At 44.5% G+C, this 24917-nt stretch overlaps 1 protein-coding gene across 1 annotated transcript in view; it reads left to right on the forward strand.

Moving 5' to 3' along the window:
- Positions 1-24917, forward strand: part of slc6a17 (solute carrier family 6 member 17) — a 105276-nt gene that overhangs the window by 21192 nt on the left and 59167 nt on the right. Inside the window, exon 2 of the mRNA XM_060845035.1 lies at positions 19765-20181. Coding sequence (XP_060701018.1) covers positions 19896-20181 — 286 coding nt within the window. The 5' untranslated portion in view covers positions 19765-19895. The remainder of the gene's footprint in view (positions 1-19764; positions 20182-24917) is intronic.

A 24917-nucleotide genomic window follows, 5' to 3' on the forward strand; every position in this document is an offset into this window, starting at 1 on the left:
CAGTTTAGGAAAGGATGCTCAAAAGAGTTTCACTAAGTTGATTCCTTCGATGAAGTTGACTCATCAAGAACCGATAAAGCAGATTAGGTCTTTATTAGAATTTAGAAGATTGAGGGATGATCCCAATGAAATATACAAGATTCTTAGAGTAATTGGCAGGGTAGATGTTAAGATGTTTCCACTAGTGGGAGTCTCAAATTAGCTAATGTAATTACAGAATAGGAGGAGATAAATTTAAAACTGAGATGTGGAAAGAATGTCTTCTCCTGGAAGGTAGTGAATGTCTGTTAGTTTTCATCCCAACATGTTGTGGAGACTAGCTCACTGGAAATATTTAAAGAGGATGTGGGTAAGTTTTTTTTTAAAGTTTATCAAGTTAAGGCTATGATGATTTGGCATGAAAGAGGAGTTGAGGCCTTGGGGTAGATCTGCCATGATCTTGTTGAATTGCAGGCCAGGTGTGAGGGGTCAAATGGTTTACTTTTCCTATTTCTTATGTTCTTTTGTAATCCTAGTGGTTACATGAGACAGTGATAGATGGTGATGAATCACAGTGATTAATCTCTGCCAAGAGCTGAAAATGTGTTGCTGGAAAAGCGCAGCAGGTCAGGCAGCATCCAAGGAGCAGGAGGTTCGACATTTCGGGCATAAGCCTGAATCCTTCAGGAATCCTGAAGAAGGGCTTATGCCCGAAACGTCGAATCGCCTGTTCCTTGGATGCTACCTGACCTGCTGCGCTTTTCCAGCAACACATTTTCAGCTCTGATCTGCAGACCTCACTTTCTCCTCTCATTAATCTCTGCCAGTGAGTTTCCAACAGACCTGGATATGAAGTGAGGAAACTCCATTGAATGGAGAACTTTTGGAACCATTGGCCCAAGGTCATCTATTTCTCCCAATCATACTATGCTCATAGCAAATCATGTCACAAGTTACATGCCTCCCAAATCCCAAAAGTAACTTATCTGAGCAGTTTGAGACAGGGAGTTTCAGACTGAAACGTAATTGTGAGCTTTGGGTATATACACAGAAGGACTGTACAAACCTATAGCAACATCTTTGAAAAAGCTGGTGTGGTCAGTATGCCCTGCATTTTGACTGTTACCGTGTAAGCTCTGCATGCTCAAGTCCCTGTTAATCTCTCTAGAATGTATGAACTTGCAGTGTGCTTCTCATGAAAAATTCAAGTCACCCATTTGCTTTTAAATCATCTTGTGTTGCCTGTAACACTTTCCTCGGAGTGAGTTCAAAACTGGAATCTAATTGAGAGGTATGGAAGGAAGGTGGTGTTTATGTAAACACTAGCTGGGGTTAAATTACATGTTGGGACCTAATCAAGCTCTTTAGGACTTTTAAATATGAAGTACTGGGTTATCATATTCTCTGATTTTAAGGTTGTCAGAGTATTTTATTTTTCTCCTGCAGGCAGTTGTGAGTTAATTATATCATTGGATCCTCAGTGCTCCTGGCAATATCCATCCACTGTAACATAAGTTTGCATAATTAAACATTAGCTCTGTGTGAGTTCTCAATTACAACATATAGTCATAGTTTAAACAGGAGCTCGTACTCAGTTGCTCTTCTGATTTTCATGACCTTAAGTCCTATTCCAGGACTTAAGTGTAAAGATTAGAAAGCTAATGTTCCAGTGCATTCCTGGGGAATGCTGCGTTGTTGGATGTGTTGTCTGGTGGTGCAAAGAAAGGTGGTAAGGAAAAGCTAGGGAACTATAGACCAGGGAGCCTGACGTTCCTGGTGGGCAAGTTGTTGGAGAGAATCTTGAGGGACAGGATTTACACATATTTGGAAAGGCGAGGACTGATTAGGGATAGTCAACATGGCTTTGTACGTGGGAAATCATGTCTCACAAAACTGAGTTTTTTGAAGAAGTAAGAAAGAGGATTGATGAGGTCAGAGCAATCATGACCTGAAACTTAGAATCCCTACAGTGTGGAAACAGGCCATTTGGCCCAACAAGTCCACACCAACCCCCCTAAGAGTATTTCACCCAAATCCATTCCCCCTGACTAATGCACCTAACCTACACATCCCTGAACACAATGGGCAATTCAGCATGGCTAATTCACCTAACCTGTATGTCTTTGGACTGTGTGAGGAAACTGGTGCAACCAGATGAAATCCACGCAGACACGGGGAGAATGTGCAGCTCCACACAAGACTGGAATCGAACCCGGTTCCTGGTGCTGTGAAGCAGCAGTGCTAACCACTGTGCCGTCCCTTTTTTTCCTGAAGGCTCATAGATAACCCCTGCTGTAACCCTTTCCTCCATTTCTTGAGTTTTCAAGAGTGGATGTGATCTGTATGGACTTCAGTAAGGTGTTCACCAAGGTTCCTCGTGATAGACTGATTAACAAGGTTAGATCTCATGGAGTACAGAGAGAGCTAGCTCTTTGGATACAGAACTGACTTGAAGGTAGAAGACCGAGGGTGATGGTGGAGGGTTGCCTTTCAGAGTGGAAACCTGTGACCAGTGGTGTGTCACAAGGATTGGTGCTACTTTTTGTCATTTACATAAATGATTTGGGTATGAGCATAGGAGGGATCGTTAATGCACTTGCAGTTGACATCATAATTGGAGGTGTAGTGGACAGCGAAGGAGGTTACCTCAGAGTACAATGGGCTCTTGATCAGATGGGCAAATGGACTGAGGAATGGCAGATGGAGTTTAATTTATATATAATGCGAGGTGCTGCAGTTTGGAAAAGCAAATCAAAGCAGGACTTATACACTTGATTGTAAGATCTTAGGGAGTGTTGCTAAACAAAGAGACCTTGGAGTGCGGGTTCATAGCATCTTGAAAGTGGAGTCGCAGGTAGATAGGATAGTGAAGAAGGCATTTGGTATGTTTTCCTTTATTGGTCAGAGCATTGAGCATAGGATTTGGGAGGTCATATTGCCGCTGCACAGGACATTGGTTAGGCCACTTTTGGAATATTGTGTGTAATTCCGGTCTCTTTCCTATCGGAACAATAGTGTGAAGCTCAAAAGGGTTCAGAAAAGATTTAGAAAGATGTTGCTGGGATTGGAGGGTTTGAGCTATAGGGAGAAGCTGAGTAGGCTGGGGCTGTTTTCCCTGGAGCATAGGAGGCAGAGGGGTGACCTTCTAGAGGTTTATAAAATCATGAGGGGCATGGAAAGGATAAATAGTCAAGACCTTTTCCCTGGGGTGGGGGAGTCCAGAACTGGATGGCATAGGTTTAGGGTGAGAGGGGAAAGATTTAAAAGGGACCTAAGGGGCAACTTTTTCAAGTAGAGGGTGGCGTGTTTATGGAATGAGCTGCCAGAGGAGGTAGTAGAGGCTGGTACAATAACAACATTTAAAAGGCATCTGGATGGGTATGTGAATAGAAAGGGTTTAGAGGGATATGGACTAAATGTTGGAAATGGGACTGGATTAGATTAGGATATTTGGTTGGCATGGATGAGTCGGACCGAAGGGTCTGTTTCCATGCTGTACATCTCTATGCCTCTGACTTATTTTGTAAGTTACAAAATTTGCATAGAAAGAAAAACATGTTGTTGGAGAACCTCAGCAGGACTGACTGAGAGAAAGCAGTTAACTTCAAGCCCAGTTGAGTACTGAATAGCATCTTGATGACAAGGGCTGGGGGGGAATGGAGGAGCTGATAAACAGAGACAGAGGCCGGAGAGAAACAGGAGCAAAGGGATTGTTGAGGGAAGGGAAGGAAGGAGAAAAGCTAGATGGTGATAATGCGGTCTATGAGTGGGTGAAAATGGTCTGTATGTGCTGAAAACAGTTCATGTCATGCCACAGGTGTATTGGTAGGTGAAGGTCATGGAAAGAGGTTTCCAGTCTTTAAACATGGAGTCTTAGTCTGTGGTGTGACCACCTCCCCTCTACACACTATCCATGATACCATCTGCCTCCTGGTTGTTCCAGCTCTAAAACCTGAGTGTCTGGGAGCTGCAGCTGGAGATACTTCCTGTATACATGCTGGCCCAGGGCATTGAAACCATGTCAACTTCCCGTATAAAGCAGGAAGAACACTCCATGGTTTTGAGCTCTCCTGCCATAACTTTCCCCTTTAAATTAAACATTTTGGAAGATGTTTAATATTAAATAATATCAGTTAGTCCAGGCTGTTATTACCAGGTCTTCAATACTATGGAATATAGACCTTAGGAGCTATAAACCAAAAGAGCTAAATACACCTCTTCCCCTCTGCATTGAATTCCCATGTGTTCCAAATTTCCAGGAGAACACATTTAGTCTGGCTGTCTCTTTCTCTGGATATGTTCTCTCCCAGCTGCTCATGTGAAGCTTACTGGTGAGAACAGCAAAACAAGCATCTAAACTGAAGTCACAATGTCATGGAACTACAATACATGACCAATAGCAAACCAAACAAAGGAAGATCTCCATGTGACATTAGCCATGAACAGCAGTGGACCATTCGGCCACTAGTGGAAGGACAAGACTCCATGCGTAATGTGCCCTTGATAATAGAGCCCAATACATAGAGTCATAGAGATGTACAGCATGGAAACAGACCCTTCGGTCCAACCTGTCCATGCCGACCAGATATCCCAACCCAATCTAGTCCCACCTGCCAGCACCCGACCCATATCCCTCCAAACCCTTCCTATTCATGTACCCATCCAAATGCCTCCTAAATGTTGCAATACAAAAGATAAAGAGCAAGCATTTGCCAGCATTTTCAGCGAGCAGTATTTAATCCAATTCTGTCTCCTCCTGACCTTGTCAAGGTACAATGGTTAGGTTCCATTTAAAATGATCACTAGCTATTACTTATGTGGCACGAATGCAAATTGCCACCTGTCCCAAAAAAGAGTCTTCGGCCAATTCACTTTGTGATATCAAGAAATGGCTGCAGGTACTGGTGACAGTGAACACCATGGATCTGATAACATGTTGCATACTGAGAACTTCGTGTGCCCCAACCAAGCTGTTCCAGTACAACAACCATATGACATCTACTGGACAATACTTCCCATCACAAGAAAAAGGACAAATGCAACCTAACCAATTGCTGCCACACTAGTCTGCCCTCAATCCTCAGCAAACTGATGGAAGATGGTGTCAATGGTCTTAGCAGGTGGTAGTGACCAATGATCTATCATTGATGCTCAGTTTTGAGTTCCACAAAGGGTATTTGACTGAGGTGCCATCACAGCAAATTGGGCTATAAATTGAATTTTAGAAGTGAGGCAAGAATGACTGCCCTGTAACTCAGTGTAAGATCAAACAACCCCTAGTAAAATTGAAGTCACGGTTAATTAGGGAAAAATCTCCACTATTTGGATTCATACCTGGCACAGACAAAGATGTTTGTGGTTGTTGGAAGTCAGTCATCTTAGTTCCAGGACGTCTCTGCAAGTGCTCTTCAGCTGCTCCATCAACAATCTTCTCCCTATCATAATATCAGAAGTGGGTGTATTTGCCTACAATTGTAGAAAGTTCTGCACCATTTGCAGCTCCTTAGATACTAAAATAGTGTATGGTGAAAGCAGCAAGACTTGGAAATTTCTTAGCTTGGGCTTAAAGGTGGCAATTAGCATTTTGTGTCACATAAGTAAGAGCTAATGACCATTTTCAAATAGAATCTAACCATCGTTCCTTGGCCTTCAGTGTCTTTACCATCAATGAATCTCTCAAAACCAACATCCTAGCGTTTCCAATGACTAGTAACTGAACTGGACTCACCACAAAAATAAGAGTCAAAGTGTGGTGCTGGAAAAGCACATCAGATCAGACAGCATCTGAGGAGCAGGAGAGTTGACACTTTAGGCATAAGCCCTTCATCAGGAATGTGGGGTGGGGTGGGGGTGGGGCTGTGGGGAAGGGGGCTGAGAGATAAATAGGAGGGGGGAGTGGGGGAAGGTAGCTGGGAATGCGATAGGTAGATGAAGGCAAGGGTTGATGGTGATAGGTTGGAATTGAGGGTGGAGCGGATAGGTGAAAAGGACAATGGACAATTCAAGAGGGCAGAGCCAACTTTGGAGGGTTGGATCTCTGATGAAATGGGGGAGGGGAGATGAGGAAACTGGTGAAGTCAACATTGATGCCATGTGGATGGGAGGGTCCCAAGTTGGAAGATGAGGCATTCTTCCTCCAGGTGTTAGGTGGGATCGATTTGGCGATAAAGGAGGCTTCCATGTCGTTGATGGACTGGGGTGGGGGGTGGGGTTTTTGGTTGAAGTGTTCAGCCACAGGGTGGTGGGGTTGTCCCAGCGATATTCTCTAAAACGTTCCATGAGTTGGTGTCCCTCTGCCCTATCTCCATCATCCGCCACCTGCATCTACTTATCACCTTCTCAGCTACTTTTACCCTCACGAACCCACTATCCCCACCCTCCTATGTATGTCTCACCACCCATCGCCCTCACCAGTACTGATGAAAGGCTTATGCACAAAACATTGACTCTGCTGCTCCTCAGATGCTGCCTGACCTGCTGTGCTTTACCAATGCCACAGTTTTTGACTCTGATTGCCAGCATCCACAGTCCTCACTTCCTCTCATCATATAACTAAGGTGACTACAAAAGCAGCTGTGTGATGAGTATCTCACATCCTGACACCCCAAAAACTTGCCCATCTACAAGGCACAAGTCAGGAGTTTGTTGGAGTACTCCTCACTTGCCTGGATAGATGGAGCTCCAAGAACACTTGAGAAACCTGATACCGTTCACAACAAAGTAGCCGGCTTGATTGGCACACATCCTAAAACATGCACTCCTTCCAACACCAGCACTCAGTAGAAGCAGTGCGTACTATCTACAAGAAGCACAGCAGAAATTCACCAAAAATCTTTAGATAGCACTTTCTAAACACTGCAACCACTTGCATATGGAAGGACTAGGACAGCAGATACATGAGAACACCACCCTCTTCAAGCTATTCACTCCCCTGACCTGGAATCATATAGCTATTCATTGTGTCAGAATCCTGGAACTCACTTCTTAAAGAGATTGTGGGTGTTCTTGCACCCTGTGGAATGCAGCTGTTTGTGAAGTTGGGCAGTTAGGGATGGACAATTAATGTTAGCTGAGCTAGCAATGCTCATATTCCAGGAATGATTAAAATATGATTAACACCTATGTGAAAATTAACACTTCCAGTAATTCTGTTAAGTGCAAAATCTGATGTGTTTCTCTTCAGTAACAAATTGTTTTCTGAAATATTTCCAAATATGCTTCCTGGATATATCTAACCTAAAATTGAGTGATGAATGAGCAGCATACGTAGTCAAACGCTGTGTCTCACTTCATTCACCTTGATAGCTTGCAGCAGACAAACTGAATACATACTTTGCCCAGTCTAAGGTCATTTCCTAGTAAGGCCTTTTCTGATTTTCCTTTTAAGTGGCTCATTATTCCTGGATAATTTGATGAAGCAGGTTATTTTAATTCAATGGTGTAGGCTTTTACAATAATTCCGGATCTAATTAAGTGGAACACAACAGACAAATATTCAAGGTGGCAGTGGGAGAGCTTTTATTGGTAGGAACCACAACACCCTATATTTTAGGTTTGATATGGAAAGGGTAAAATTTAATCTTTAAAAAGTACTCAGATGAGCAGTTGAAATGTCAGTACATTCAAGGATGTGTGCCAAGTGCTGGAAAGTTGGACTAGTGTAGATTGACAGTGGTTTTTCTATTGGTGCAGACTCAAAATGCTAAAAACCTCTCCTGCACCGTATGATTCTGTGATTAATTTCCTGCACCTTGTGCTTCCACAAAACACCCACTCTATAATAATGCCAGATTCTCAAAACCCCTCCAGCCCTTCCCCCTCAATGTCTTGCCACAGAAATGTTTTAAAGCCCTTAACTATTGATTTATTTGGTCTTTCCTCTTAATGTCTTCAAAACTTTATTGTAGTCCTTTGGTAGCTTTTTGAAAACACTTGCTACAGATTTTTAAATATTGAAAACCTAAATGAAAGAATCTTTTCCTTAATCCTTTTCTGGAATCCTGCTCCCAAATCAGACCTTGTCTTCTGATTGCATCACACACACCAAATCAAAGCTGAACCTTCACTGGGTTTACTCCAAATTTTAGGTCCTATGTATTTTAAAAAAAAATCAAGGGATGTTATTACACAACTTTGGAGCAGGTGAGACCTAAGCCTCAGCTTCCACAGTCTGGAGGTAGGGATGTTACCACTGTGCCACAAGGGCCCTGCCCCAATGTTATCTCCCAGAGGTAAATGCATAATAGGAAACATTCATCTGTTAAAGACTGTTTTAAGCACCTGTCATCATTTTTGAAACTTGTTGTCAATTAACACGCATGAGCTATTGGTGCCAATAAATATGAATCCTTTAAACTGGTAGATTAGTGTTTTCCACTAGTAAATGACATACTTTGTTCTTCAGTAGTACCTTGGCATGTAGGCTACATGAGGTTTTAGCATTGTCTACCATTTCTGTGACTGTGTTGTAGCAAGGCCAGTTTGATATGAGAGGACTCCAGTACTAGGGTAAACATGAGATTGCCTCGCAAAATCTAATCATAAATTAGCTGTTGTGTTTGAAGATCAGGGAAAAAAAGCACCAAGCAAAGTATACTCAGGGCTTATATACACATCAGGTGGAGAAATATTTCAGCACTAAAATCCTTCACTGCAGTGAACTCTTTAAAGTCTGATCCAGCTGAGGTTATTTATAGCTTGAAATGACAGTTTATATATATGGTACATCATCACTGCGTTGGTTTGTATCCCCAGCAGGCTTTTGCTCTTGAATCAAATGATGCAGGATGCAGCCGTCACTGCCACTCCCTGCCCTAACTACCCTTTATACTCTCACAAGCTGTACGTGCTTGAGGTGCTGTCTTGAGACATTAAATTGAGACAGTCTGTTTTTTTCAGTGTTGTAGGAAGCTGTTTGAGATCCCTTTGTGCTATTTGGGAGAGAGCAGAGTAGGAAGGCGTGTCCCAGGCTCCTGAATAACATTCCAGTTTCCATTGTCAGTCGTACCAGAAAACGAAAACTGGCCCTTTAGTTAATTGCTGTCTGCATACAGTATCTTTTTCCATGCTCAATTCCATTGTAATAGTGACTACATGTCAAAAAGAATGTGTGTCTTGGGAAAAACTCCCAAAGGTGACCAGAGGAGCCTCGTGATTATATGAAAATGTTACAATACAGAAGGCAAAACTTGTCCTCTCACTTTTCATTCCTTAATTCAGAAAGGTGCTAATATCCTCATTTTGAAGAATACAATGATTGTTATATTGGTACATATCTTGTGATCAGGGTTGGGAACCCTAATTCCGAATTAGCCCTGAACTGCAGATGTTTTCAGCATTGAACATTCTGGGACAGGGTGTCAGTTATGAACCCACCTGAAACCCCAGAATCCATGGGTGAAGAGAATTGGATGAAATTACATTCCTTTATAACAATGTACTATGTTCTTCAGTTTAAAAATCTAATAACACAGGCAGATGCTGTGACAGTCCTGTGACAGGGCAAGTGCATCAAGAAAACAGGTAAGATATGGGGAACTGATGGATCCAGTAAGTAGGGTCTGGAGGCACTGAGGTTAGTCAGGCATTGCCCGGTAACAGTGGATGAAAGGGGATCACTGATGGGAGATGGAGTAGTTGCCATAGAAATGCCCTTTCCTGGGCCGTAGAACGTCTATAAACAAATCCTCCACAGTATCTATTGGAAGATTTGGATTTTCCTGGTGGCTTTTCTATGGGCGAGAGATTACTCCTCAGCTGGTAAAATGCCAACAATGCTGGATAGTGCCTGGCTGAGAAAGATGGCAAATGGATCACCTAACACCTTCACACAATCATTCGTCAGTCTTCCACCTGGTCACATTCAGTTCTTGGGTTCAGAGTGTGGATTTAAAAAGCTGCTTGTTTCCTGTGACCAGACTGTGTTCACTGATCGACGTATATTGCCAGTGAAGCACATTTCATGTCACCTCAATATCCATTACTTTGTGCTCCATCCTGTTCGATTGAATGAGGATTAGTTGATGATTGACACAGTCAAGGCAAGTGATCTCATTTGAGTCATAGAGATGTACAGCATGGAAACAGACCCTTCGGTCCCACCTGTCCATGCCGACCAGATATCCCAACCCAATCTAGTCTCACCTGTCAGCACCCGGCCCATATCCCTCCAAACCCTTCCTATTCATATACCCATCCAGATGCCTCTTAAATATTGCAATTGTACCAGCCTCCACCACTTCCTCTGGCAGCTCATTCTATGCACGTGTGAAAAAGTTGCCCCTTAGGTCTCTTTTATATCTTTCCCCTCACACCCTAACCTATGCCCTCTAGTCCTGGACTTCCCGACCCCAGGGAAAGGACTTTGTCTATTTACCCTATCCATGCCCCTCATAATTTTGTCAACTTCTATAAGGTTACCCCTCAGCCTCCGATGCTCCAGGGAAAACAGCCCCAGCCTGTTCAGCCTCTCCCTATAGCTCAAATCCTCCAACCCTGGCAACATCTTTGTAAATCTTTTCAGAACCCTGTCAAGTTTCACAACATCTTCCCGATAGGAAGGAGACCAGAATTGCATGCAATTTTCCAACAGTGGCCTAACCAATGTCCTGTACTGCCACAACATGACCTCCCAACCCCTGTACTCAATACTCTGACCAATAAAGGAAAGCATACCAAACGCCTTCTTCACTATCCTATCTACCTGCGACTCCACTTTCAAGGAGCTATGAACCTGTACTCCAAGGTCTCTTTGTTCAGCAACACTCCCTAGGACCTTACCATTAAGTGTATAAGTCCTGCTAAGATTTGCTTTCTCAAAATGCAGCACCTCACATTTAATGTCATCTGCAAACTTACTAATCATCCCTTGTACATTCTCATCGAAATCACTTATATAGATAAGAAACAGTAATAGGGACTGCAGGATGAGGTATACCCTAGACACAGGCCGAGACAGCAACAAGCACCCTTCCACTATTACCCTCTGCTTTCATCAAGCCAATTGCATATCCAATTTGCCAGCTCTCCCTGGATTCCATGCAATCAAACCTTCCAGAACAGTCTACCATGTGGAATCTTGTCAAAGGCCTTACTGAAATCCATACAGACTACGTCCACTACCCTACCTTTATCAACATTCTTAGTCACTTTGAGTCAGAGAGATGTATAGCACGGAAACAGATCCTTCGGTCCAACTCACCCATGCCAACCAGATATCCTTACCTAATCTAGTCCCATTAGCCAGCACTTGGCCCATATCCTTCTAAACACTTCATGTACTCATTCAGATGCCTTTTAAATGTTGTAATTGTATCAGCCTCCACCATTTCCTCTGGCAGGTCATTCCATACACACACTACCATCTGCATGAAAAAGTTGCCCCTTAGGGTCCCATTTACATTTTTCCCCTCTCACCCTAAACCTATGCCCTTTAGCTCTGGACTCCCCCACCCCAAGGAAAAGACTTTGTCTCTTTACCCTATCCGTTCCCCTCATGATTTTATAAACCTAAGGTACCCCTCAGCCTCCTACACTCCAGGGAAAACAGCCCCAGCCTATTCAGCCTCTCCCTGTAGCTCAAACCCTTCAACCCTGGCAACATCCATATAAATCTTTTCTGAACTCTTTCAGGTTTCGCAACATCCTTCCTATATGAGGGAGACCAGAGTTGCACAGAATATTCCAGAAGTGGCCTAACCAATGTGCTGTACAGATGCAACATGACCTCACAACTTCTGTACTCAATGCTCTGTCCAACAAAAGAAAGCATACCAAATGCCTTCTTCACTATCATATCTACCTGTGCCTCTATTTTCAAGGATCTACGAACCTACACTCCAAGGTCTCTTTGTTCAGCAACACTCCCCAGGACTTTAATATTGAGTGTAAAAGTCCTGTTCTGATTTGCTTTTCCAAAATGCAACACCTCACATTTATCTAAATTAAACTCCATCTGCCACTCCTTGGCCCACTGGCATATCTGATCAAGATCCCGTTGTGCTCCAAACTAACCCTCTTCACTGTCCACCACACATCCAATTTGGGACAGGTTACTGGGTTCACATAGCACTGATGTTACTGGCCTCACATAGCACTGGTGTTTCTTATTACATTTGGAAAGTTTGTTCGTGAGTATGCAAATGTAGAAGTTGGGGGCTGTTGAAAATGTGTTGCTGGTTAAAGCACAGCAGGTTAGGCAGCATCCAAGGAATAGGAAATTCGATGTTTCGGGCATAAGCCCTTCATCAGGAATGAGGAGAGTGTGCCAAGCAGGCTAAGATAAAAGGTAGGGAGGAGGGACTTGGGGGAGGGGTGATGGAGATGTGATAGGTGGAAGGAGGTCAAGGTGAGGGTGATAGGCCGGAGTGGGGTGGGGGCGGAGAGGTTAGGAAGAAGATTGCAGGTTAGGAGGGCGGTGCTGAGTTGAGGGAACCGACTGAGACAAGGTGGGGGGAGGGGAAATGAGGAAACTGGAGAAATCTGAGTTCATCCCTTGTGGTTGGAGGGTTCCCAGGCGGAAGATGAGGCGCTCCTCCTCCAGCCGTCGTGTTGTTATGTTCTGCCGGTGGAGGTGGAGTGGGAGGGAGAGTTAAAGTGTTGAGCCACGGGGTGGTTGGGTTGGTTGGTCCGGGAGTCCCTGAGGTGTTCTCTGAAGCGTTCCGCAAGTAAGCGGCCCGTCTCCCCAATGTAGAGGAGGCCACATCGGGTGCAGCAATAGATGATGTGTGTGGAGGTACAGGTGAACTTGTGGCGGATATGGAAGGATCCCTTGGGGCCTTGGAGGGAAGTGAGGGAGGAGGTGTGGGCGCAAGTTTTACATTTCCTGCGGTTGCAGGGGAAGGTGCCGGGAGTGGAGGTTGGGTTGGTGGGGGGTGTGGACCTGACGAGGGAATCACGAAGGGAGTGGTCTTTGCGGAACGCTGATGGGGAGGGGAGGGAAATATATCCCTGGTGGTGGGGTCCGTTTGGAGGTGGCGGAAATGACTGCAGATGATACGTTGTATACGGAGGTTGGTGGGGTGGTAGGTGAGAACCAGTGGGGTTCTGTCTTGGTGGCAGTTGGAGGAGCGGGGCTCAAGGGCGGAGGAGCGGGAAGTGGAGGAGATGCGGTGGAGGGCATCGTCGATCACGTTTGGGGGGAATCTGCGGTCCTTGAAGAAGGAGGCCATCTGGGCTGTGCGGTGTTGGAACTGGTCCTCCTGGGAGCAGATGCGGCGGAGACGAAGGAATTGGGAATATGGGATGGAGTTTTTACAGGGGGCAGGGTGGGAGGAGGTGTAGTCCAGATAGCTGTGGGAGTCAGTCGGTTTATAGTAGATGTCTGTGTTGAGTCGGTCGCCTGAGATAGAAATGGAAAGGTCTAGGAAGGGGAGGGAGGAGTCTGAGACAGTCCAGGTGAATTTGAGGTTGGGATGGAAGGTGTTAGTAAAGGTGATGAACTGTTCAACCTCCTCGTGGGAGCACGAGGCAGCGCCGATACAGTCATCGATGTAGCGGAGGAAAAGGTGGGGGGTGGTGCCAGTGTAGCTGCGGAAGATGGACTGTTCCACATATCCTACGAAGAGACAGGCATAGCTGGGGCCCATGTGGGTGCCCATGGCAACTCCTTTAGTTTGGAGGAAGTGGGAGGATTGAAAAGAGAAGTTATTCAGGGTGAGGACCAGTTCAGTCAGTCGAAGGAGGGTGTCAGTGGAAGGGTACTGGTTGGTGCGGCGGGAAAGGAAGAAGCGGAGGGCTTTGAGTCCTTCGTGATGGGGGATGGTGGTGTACAGGGACTGGATGTCCATCGTGAAAATAAGGCGTTGGGGACCGGGGAAGCGAAAATCCTGGAGGAGGTGGAGGGCGTGGGTGGTGTCCCGAACGTAGGTGGGGAGTTCTTGGACTAAAGGGGACAGAACCGTGTCGAGGTATGCGGAGATGAGTTCGGTGGAGCAGGAGCAGGCTGAGACAATGGGTCGGCCGGGGCAGTCAGGTTTGTGGATTTTGGGCAGGAGGTAGAAACGGGCGGTGCGGGGTTGTGGGACTATGAGGTTGGAGGCGGTGGAAGGGAGATCCCCTGAGGTGATGAGGTTATGGATGGTCTGGGAGATGATGGTTTGGTGGTGGGAGGTGGGGTCGTGGTCAAGGGGGCGATAAGAGGAGGTGTCCGCGAGCTGGCGTTTGGCCTCAGCGGTATAAAGGTCGGTGCGCCAAACTACTACCGCGCCTCCCTTCTTTAACCTACACCTAGAAGTTGGGGGCTGTTTGTCAAGCAGGATAAGGGTGAGTCTGTTGAGGGTATGTGTGCTGAAGGTGAATCTATTGAGATTGAGCATGTCCATGGTGAGTGTATATCTATTGAGAGTATGTGTACTGAGGGTGAGCATTTGTCTGATGAGGGGGTGTATGCTAAGGGTGTGTCTATTGAGGGATTAACATGTCAAAGGTGAGGGAAATTCTGTTGAGGGTGAGCATGTGTGAACTGAGAACAAGATTAAGTGCAGCTGGTGTGTATCCCACTGTGATGCGCATTTTAGTTCAGTCATGGAGAAAGAATTCCTGTTAATGAAAGGTTGGAGCCTGTTCAGTGGCAGCTGGCACCCAGAAAGGATTCATAACAGAACAAGAATATAAGAGACACAATAAACCTGTTGGGTCTGTTTCTCTCTCCTGGATCAACTTGCTGTGTTCCTACTATGCATATTTTTGTATAAACTTCAATTTGCTTCAATAATTCGATTCAAGTGCAGGTGAGTTGATACATCTGGGACTCAACTAAGTGTCACACAGATTGACTGTGATTCTTGATAGTTGCTGTGATATACAAACTTACGAATCAGGAGAAGGCCTATAAGACCAAAGACAGAAGAACAGAAGTAAGCCATTCAGCTCATTGAGTCTGCAAGGCCAATCAATTATGTTTGATCTGATAATCCTCAACCCTACTTCATATTTATATATTTGTGGACCTAGCACTGATCTCTGTAGCCCTCCACTTGTTCCAGATTGCTATCTTTAAAATGCCCCCTTACATCAGCTTTCAGTCTTCTGCTATTTAGCCAACCTTATGTCCATGCTGAGACTACCCCAACACCAAGGCTGTTTTCTTATCAAATGATCTAATGTCTGATACATTCTGAAGGAAAGCTCTGTCTACATTTTCCCTGTGAAGTATTCTTGGGGAAGGACAGAACATGCTACAGAGTAAAGCTACCTCTACACACTTAAACTGAAGTTAAGCTTCCTCTAAACAATTCCCAAACGTTGCTGGGACTAGGACAGCATGGGCTTAGATCCAGATAAAGCTCCCTCTGCACTGTCCCATCAACTATTCATTCCCATTCTGCATACTCCTGTTTTAAGTAGCCACATTTTATTGGTCTCTAAACTAGAATGGAAATTAGGCTGCTATAAGAATAGACAAATGGATGGTAGTGCAGTATAATATGAATAAATGTGAGGTTATCCACTTTGATTGCAAACACTGGAAGTCAGATTATTATCTGAGTGGCCATATATTGAAACCGGGAAATGCGCAATGAGACCTAGGTGTCCTCGTACACCAGCTGCTGAAAGTAAGCATGCAGCTTCAGCTAGAGAGTGGTGAATCCACAGAAATCATAGGGTGCCACGGTATTTAGTGGTTAGCACTGCTGCCTTACAGCACCAGGGACCCAGGTTCTATTCCACTCTCAGGCAACTGTGCAAACTCCCAGTGTCTGTGTGAGTTTCCTCCGGGTGCTCCAGTTTCCTCCCGCAATCACAAAGATGTGCAGATTAGTTGAATTGGCCATGCTAAATTGCCCATTGTGTTCAGGAGTGTGTAGGTTAGGTGCTTTAGGAAGGGGTAAATGTAGATGAGTAAGGTAAGGAAATGGGTGTGGTTGGGTTACTCTTCAGAGGGTTGGTGTGGACTTGTTGGGCCGAATGGCCTTTTCATTGCCACAGAAGGCTGTGGAGGCCGGGTCTTTGAGTGTATTTAAGACTGAGATAGCTAGGTTCTGGAGTATCAAGGGGTACAGGGAGAAAGTGGGAGAATGGGGTTGAGAAAGGTCCCCGCCATGATGGAATGGTGGAGCTGACTTGATGGGCTGAATGGCCTAATCTCTGCTCCTACGTCTTTTGGTCTTAGATGCAGCAGCCAGTAAAGTAGGCAAATGGTATGTTGACTTCCATAGTCAGGATTTGAATACAGGAACAGGCATGTCTTGTTGCAGTTACACAGAGGACTGGTGAAGCCATTCCAGGAGTTTTGGTCTCCTTATCCACTTTACTTCCCTTCCCCCTCCCCCTCTGTCCCTCCTCCACATTTCTCTCTACCTCCCTCCCTCCCTGTTTATCTTCTAACAGACAAACAATAAAGTTTAAAATAAAGATTTGTAAATAGAGAAGTCTTGGCTTCAACTAATCAACACTTGAAGTGAAGACCAAACTTTTGTTTTATAGACAACACTATTCTTATTGTTAAAGTGAAAAGAAACAGAGAACAATTTAACCCATTCTTGAGATCTGGTCATTTGTTCTTCAGAATTTTGTTGCCTGTTTTCTCCCCCACACAATACCTGTGTCAAATTGTCTTCCATTTGTGTGAAGCATGAATTAATGTGAGCTGGGTTTTCTTTGGTAGTATAGTTCAACTCATGAGGTAATAGATTTAGATTCCTTTCTTTGCCAGGTGTTAAATTTAAGCCTATTATAATACGTAGTTACTTTCTGTTAATGATGAAACCTGGTGTGAATTGCTTTTGTCCTGAGTAACAGTCAGCAGATAAATTGAGCATTTTGGTTATCTAACTGAATGTTTATCCAGTTATTATTAGAAGGCTTGGTTATTATGAGCACATTGTTCTCAGTTACAATCCCCACTCCTACTCTCACATTCACATGATGCTTGTAGGCTCCATATTGTTGAAGATTGTTTGAGACTCCCCACTGGACTCTAAATATGCCTACAAGTTATTCATTTTCTATAAACTACTCAGTCTGTTAGATCCATATAAACTCACCCTGCCATTTCATAGTGCACTGCATCTCATAACAAAACTATTTCACATTCATTGGGTGATTATCAATTTATTCTGTGGATTTTAGTTCTGAATTAATCTCTGATCTCCTGTTCCTGAAAATCTCAGTGAAATACACTTGACAAACTTTTTTTGAAATTCAAAAAAGCAAAGATTAATTGATCAACTTTCTCTGATGTCTGGTTTAGCCTCAACTTTTGGCATTGATATCAGGTCTTGGAAAGGCACAGACTCATTTTAGAACATAGAATAGAACATAGAAAAATACAGCGCAGTACAGGCCCTTCGGCCCTCGATGTTGCGCCGACCAAAGTCTACCTAACCTACACTAGCCCAATAACCTCCATATGCTTATCCAATGCCCGCTTAAATGACCATAAAGAGGGAGAGTTCACCACTGCTACTGGCAGGGCATTCCATGAACTCACAACCCGCTGAGTAAAGAATCTACCCCTAACATCTGTCCTATACCTACCACCCCTTAATTTAAAACTGTGTCCCCTAGTAACAGCTGACTCCATTAACAGAAAAAGGTTCTCAGTGTCTACCCTATCTAAACCCCTAATCATCTTGTACACCTCTATCAAATCTCCCCTAAACCTTCTTTTCTCCAATGAGAACAGCTCCAAGTGCCTCAGCCTTTCCTCATACGATCTTCCTATCATGCCAGGCAACATCCTGGTAAACCTCCTCTGCACTCGTTCCAATGCCTCCACATCCTTCCTATAGTATGGCGACCAAAACTGCACACAATACTCCAGATGAGGCCGCACCAGAGTCTTATACAACTGCAACATGACCTCAGGACTCTGGAACTCAATTCTTCTACCAATAAAGCCCAGTACACCATATGCCTTCTTCACAGCTCTATTTACCTGGGTGGCAACTTTCAGAGATCTGTGTACATGGACACCAAGATCCCTCTGCTCATCCACACTACCAAGTAGCCTACCATTAGCCCAGTAATCATCTTCTTGTTACTCCTAACAAGACTTTACCAGTCTTGTCCCTGGAGTGGGACCTGTGTGGAGATGACAGCTGTCTTCTTGGTGCAGAGAAATATTAGTGAGATTTAATTGAGATATTCAGATTTTTGAAGGATTATTAAAATGCGAGAGACTTGTGAGTTGAGACTTATGGGCGGCACAGTGGTGAGCACTGCAGCCTCATAGCGCCAGAGACCCAGGTTCAATTCCCGCCTCAGGTGACTGACTGTGTGAATTTTGCATATTCCGTGTCTGCGTGGGTTTACTCTGGGTGTTCCGGTTTCCTCCCACAGTCCAAAAATGTGCAGGTTAAGTGAATTGGCCATGCTAAATTGCCCGTAGTGTTAGGTGAAGGGGTAAATGTAGGGGAAAGGGGCTAGGTGGGTGGTGGGTTGGTTGGACTTGTTGGGCCGAAGAGCCTGTTTCTACACTGTAAGTAATCTAATCTAATCTAATCTAGAAACCTTAGTGGGTACAGTTTTGACAGTCTGAGCTCTTGACAGGAGCTTTACCATGTGGAGTAAATATCTTCTCAAATCCTAGAAATCCTTGGGGAGCCCAGCTGCCAGGTCCAGTTGTAGTCTCCTATTGGTTCTGGCCCAATGTTAGTTGCTCCATTTGAAAAGATTTACCCCCCCCCCCACCTACCCCCCATAGTGTCAATTATGTAGTTGGGGAAAGTGAGATTGAATAATTTACAATTCATAAAATAATGAAGAATGAAAAGATTAGATCGGGGCCCTCTTACATCTCAATGGTAGTGTCCATATCCTTGATTCAAGTCTCACCTGCTTCAGAGGAGTGTAATAAATGTTTTGAACAGGTTGTTTGGAAAAAAAAGGAGTTTAATAGAGTAAAGAAGAATTCAAGGTGATTGAAGAAAGCTGAGCTAACCTCCAGTGCACCATTTTCAAAACGTTATTGAGTTAGATGTTCAGACAGAATCCTGCTGAGGAGAAAAGAAACCAAATGTATGCCTTGTTCAGAGATTATAATTCAGCAACCCAAAATTGAGAGTCTTTGGTTGATTGGAGAATTTTAATTCCTGATTCTGATACACAAGTCCCAGTGTTTTGAAATTTGCAAAACTAATCTTTTTCCAATTGTTTACTCAGAGATGGCAGAGTCCCAGATTTTCAGCAGTAACATGAGTGTTTTACCTTTTGGATGATTTTTCTCAGGATCTTCTGCTGCTCTGCAATGTGACCACTACAAAGAGAGAACTGAGACCCAACCGTTTACCCTTGCCCCATCAAAGCCCAAATGTGTACCAGCCGCCACTGAGACCCAACTGTCTATCAGTGTCCAATCAAAACCCAGCCATGTGGTGCCTAATTGAGACCTGACTCTATTCCTGCACTGCCTGACCACCTCCAATTCCCTATCGAGAACAGTCCTTCTGCCCCCACCCTCCTTTCTCCTATCGAGATGAGGCTCTGTAAGCCCAATTCCCTTTGAGATCCAACCCTGTCCCTCCACAGTCCCCTATTGAGACCAAACCTGTACCCTCAATTCCTCATGTCTCCGAATTCCAGACGTCCTATCTCTCTTTCTGCACACAACCCACTGCATGCCACCTCCCCCCTCCACCTCCAAAAAAAGAGACAAAATCACATGGGCTGTTGAGGCACTGATCCTCATTTTGGAATTCAGATTTGTTGAGAAGCATGTCTCTCTGTGGTTTATGGGAACCTCTCAAATGCTATGGGAGCAGTGTCAAGTCTCCAACAATTTGGGGTCTGTGATTTTGAAGTTCACCATTTATGCATCTAACTTGTGATTATTTTTGTAATTAGGGTTGTCACAAAGAAGACTCTTACTGCCTATATCAATATCGGGAGTCCCAGAATATTCCAGAGACTGTGGCACCTTCGAACGTTCTTGCCTCTGGTCCTCATTTATGAAGCTTTGCCTATAGGTCTGCCCAATGCCGAAAAACAGTAAAGTCACGCAACGAGAGCACAGCAATGATCCTGTCACAGAATCTGTTGCTGACCTGCTCGCTGGAGAAGAACCTGTTGACTATAAACACAGTGTGCTGAATGTGGGAGGAGTCCCTGTGACAAAAGACCAGGATGGAGGGAATGCAATCGAGAATGATGATCGCCCAGTCTGGAACAATAAGCTGCAGTACATCCTTGCCCAGATTGGCTACTCCGTAGGCCTGGGAAATGTCTGGCGTTTCCCTTACCTGTGTCAAAAAAATGGTGGAGGTAAGATAGTCACAGAATCCATTCATCTTCATTATGTGTGGCTAAGATCCCCACTCCTCGTGGGCTCAAGAAGGGAGAAAAGGTTATTGTGAGACTGGTAATTAAAATCCCTATGAATTAGGTTGGGGTGGAGATAAATTGGGGTGCAGTTGGGAATGAGGCTGAGGGAACCGAGAGGGGAGCACTTGAAGTCTCCTGTGGCTTGGCGATTGTGGGAGAAAATAGTTTGGCCTTGGGGACTAATGCAGTGAATCCATTTGAAAAATGGTAGAGAAACATAACTCAGAGAGTGGGGAGGGGGTGATCTGTGGCTTGACAGAAACTAGAGGAAATTTTGGGGAAGAAATGACTGTAGTAATATTGATAAAATAGCCTGTCAATTTAGAACAGGAGATGCTTGAACTGTGAAGGGTCTATATTGTCCATAAGTGACTAACAGCTAATGCAGATGTGGTTATTTGTACATTACTGAATAAATAGAATAGAGGAATAGATGATGCTAGTCATGGGAACTCAATTTATTTACACAGTATGTACATTTATAGATAATATGATGTGGCAGTAGGAAACTATGAATGTTTTTCATCATTTGTGTGAGAGTGAGTTTTAGCTATATGCTGAAATAGTGTACAAACATAGGTGCACATATTGGAAGTAGCTCCATGATGACGAGTAACATTTTCTGGAGTGGGGACTTGTCCTACTCAGCACAAGCAATCAAACAAATGTCCAGATGAAAGCAAGGTTGACCAATAAGTAATGGTTACAAAAGGGCAAAAGGCATGCAACATTGTGTGTTGGGGGGAGGAAGAGATTGAGATGGAGAGACTGTGGGAAGGAGGGGATGGAGAAGAATTCAGGACTTCTTCATGATGGCTGAAGCTTTCTGGTCCAGAGTAATCAGCAGCATGGTGGCTCAATGGTTAGCCCTGCTGCCTCACAGTGCCAGGGACCGGTTCGATGCTAGCCTCGGACAATTGTCTGTGTGGGGTTTGCACATTTTCCTCATGTCATACGTGGGTTTCTCTGGGTGCTCCGGTTTCCTCCAACAGCCCAAAGATGTGCAGATTAGGGAGGGTTGACCATGCCAAATTGCCCATAGTGTTCAGGGATGTGTAGGTTAGGTGCATTAGTCAGGGGAAATGCAGAGTAATAGGTTAGAGGAATGGATCTGGCGGGTTACTCTTCGGAGGGTCAATGTGGGCTTGTTGAGCACTCTCTCTGTGTGTGTGTGTCTCTCTCTCTCTCTCTCTCTCTCTCTCTCTGTCTCTCTCTCTCTCTGTCTCTCTCTCTCTCTCTCTGTCTCTCGCGCTTCCACTCTCTCTCCCATGCATGCACACACATAGTTCTCCACCAATTAGCCAATTAAGGATGGTAGGATTTGTAACATAGACAGCCAGTTGGAGGTCATCCAGTTTGAAAATAGCAGGATTTCGTCAGGAGAGAGAGAAGAAAAAAGTGAGGATTGAGGTGTGTGTAAGGGGTAGGAGAGAAGGGTTTGGGAGTGAGGGTTTTGGGGGGGGAGGGGATAGTTTGGGAGTGAGGAGTTTGGGGCTGGTTTTGGGATTGAGGGGTTGGCTGGGAACATTTTGGGAGTGAGGGGTTGATGGGTTGGGGAAGGGGGTGTGAATGGGAGGCATGAGGGAATGGAGTGTGAGTGAGAGGGAGAGAAAGAGATAAGCAATATAGGGAATGACTGGGGCAGTGGGATAAGTTTGGGGAAGTATGAGGCTATGGAAAGATCAGGTCAGTGGGATAAACTGGAGGTTTGCAGAGCTGTGGGGAGAATGGCTACAAATTCGACGATCATTTGGGAATTTGTTCCCCATTTTGCTGCTCCTGGCTGTCTGTCTGTTACAGCTGATACTACCCTTGTGAAACTAGGTCAATGATTCATTGTGTGCTTTAATGCAGCTCTGCAATCTGTAGCTGAGCTTTCCTCACAGTTAGGTGTCTTCATGTCTCTTCCAACCTTCTGGAAATTTTCTGCATACAATTTGTGTAATAGATATTCTGCCGCATTTACTGAAGGAAGTTTCATCTTAATTTCATCCGTCACTGTTCTGTTTATGTTCTCTTGTAGCTTTTTGTATTATAGTTTTTTAAGATAGAACAGGACAAGGCCCTTTGGCCCTCAATGTTGTACTGATCTTTTATTGTGCTCTAAGATCAAACTAATCCATTTCATTTAAGCGGGCATTGGATAGGCATTTGGAAGTTATTGGGCTAGTATAGGTTAGGTAGGACTCGGTCGGCGCAACATCGAGGGCCGAAGGGCCTGTACTGCGCTGTATCCTTCTATGTTCTATGTTCTATGTTAATCCACACATACCCTACATTTTACTATCATCCATGTACCTATCTAAGAGTCATTTAAATGTCCCTAACAAATGTGACTCTACCACCGCTGGCAGTGCATTCCACGCACCTACCACTCTTGTGTAAAGAATCTATCTCTGACGTCTCCCCTTAAACCTTCCTCCAACAATCTTAAAATTATGTCCCATTGTGATAGCCGTTTCCGCCCTGGGGAAAAGTCTCGGGTTATCCACTCTATGCCTCTCATCATCTTGTACACCTCCATCAAGTCACCTCTCACCCTTCTTCACTCCAATGAGAAAAGCCCTCACTCTCTCAACCTTTCTTATAGAATCCTATAGTGCGGAAACAGACAATTAGGCCCAACAAGCCTGAACCGACCTTCCGAAGAGTATCCCATCTGGACCCATTCCCCAACCTATTACTCAACATTTCCCCTGACTAATGCATCTAATCTACATATCCTGAACACTATGGGCAATTTAGCATGGCCAATTCACTGAACCTGCACATCTGGAAGAAATCGGAGTACCTGGAGGAAACCTACGCAGACAGAGCGAATGTGCAAACTCCAAACAGACAATCGTCCAAAGCGGGAATCAAACCTGGGTCCCTGGCACTGTGAGGCAGCAGTGCTAACCACTTAGGCAACTGTACCACCCTTTCTTCATCAGACATGCTCTCCAGTCCAGGCAGCATCCTGATAAATCTCCTCTGTACCCTGTCTAAAGCTTTCACATTCTTCAATAATGCGGCAACCAGAAAAGAGCACAATATTCCAAATGTGATCTCACCAGGGCTCCATAGAGCTGCAGCATAACCTTCTGGGTCTTAAACTCAATTTCCCCACTAACGAAAGCGAATACATCATCCGCCTTCTTAACAACCCCATCAACTTGGGAAGAACTTGAGGAGTCTATGGACATGGACTCCAAGATCCCTTTGTTCCTCCACACTGCCAAGAATCCTGCCTTTAACCCTGTAAACTGCATTCAAATTCGACCTTCCAAAATGAATCACTTCACACTTTTCAAGGTTGAACTCCATTTGCCACTTCTCAGCCCAGCTCTGCATCCTGTCAATGTCCTGTTGCACCCTACAACAGCCCTTCACACTATCCACAACTCCACCATCCTTCGTGTTATTGGCAAACTTATTAACCCACCCTTCCACTTCCTCATCCAATTCATTTATAAAAATCACAAAGAGCAAAGGTTCCAGAACAGATGCCTGTGGAACTCCACTGGTTTCCGAGCTCCAGGATGAATACTTTCCATCTACTACCATCCTCAGTCTTCTATGGGCCAGCCAATTCTGTATCCAGACAGCCAAATTTCCCTGTATCCCATGTCTCCTTATTTTCTGAAAGAGCCTACTATGAGGAACCTTATTAAACGCCTTGCTAAAATCCATATACACCACATTCACTGCTCTACCTTCATCAATGTGTTCTGCCACATTCTCAAAGAATTCAACAAGGTTTGTGAGGCATGACCTGTCCCTCTCAAAGCCATGCAGCTTATCTTGAATCAAGATATGCTTTTCCATATAATCAGAAATCCTGTCTCTCAGATTCATCTTCAATAATTTGCTCAACCACCAACATAAGATTGACTAGTCTGTAATTCCCCGGATTATCCCTATTCCCTTTCTTGAACAAGGGAATAACGTTTGCCTCCCTCCAATCATCTGATATTTCTCTAGTGGACACTGAGGATGCAAAGATCATCACCGAAGGTGCACAATCCCTTCCCTCGCTTCCCCGTAGAAACCTTGGGTATATCGCGTCTGGTCCAGGGGACATAACTATCCTCATGTTATTTAAAATTTCTAGCACATCCTACTTCTTAACATCAACCCGTTCGAGTGTATCAGCCTGTTTCATACTGTCCTCAAAAACGACAAAGTCCCTCTCTCTAATGAATACTGAAGCAAAGTTTTGATTAAGAACCTCCCCTACCTCTTCTGACTCCAGGCACAAATAGAACATAGAACGTTACAGCGCAGTACAAGCCGTCCAACCCTCAATGTGCCACCCTGTGAAATTCATCTGATGCCCATCTAACCTACATGGTTCCATTATTATCCATATGTATGTCCAGTGCCCATTTAAATGCCCTTAATGCCAGTGAGTCCACTACTATTTCAGGCAGGTCGTTTCATGCCCCTACTACTCTCCAATAAAAAGAAACTACCCCTGATATCTATCCTAAATCTATCATCCCCTTGTGTTAGCCTTCACCATCTGAGGAAAAAGGCTGCCACTATTCACCTTATCTAACTCTCTGATTATCTTGTATGTCTCAATTAAGTCACCTCTCAACCTTCTTCTCACCAATGAAAACAGCCTCCATTCCCTCAGCCTTTCCTCATAAGACCTTCTCTCCATACCAGGCAACATCCTCGTAAATCACCTC

The sequence above is a fragment of the Hemiscyllium ocellatum genome, chromosome 26, assembly GCF_020745735.1.
Source record: "Hemiscyllium ocellatum isolate sHemOce1 chromosome 26, sHemOce1.pat.X.cur, whole genome shotgun sequence".
NCBI classification, from domain to species: Eukaryota; Metazoa; Chordata; class Chondrichthyes; order Orectolobiformes; family Hemiscylliidae; genus Hemiscyllium; species Hemiscyllium ocellatum.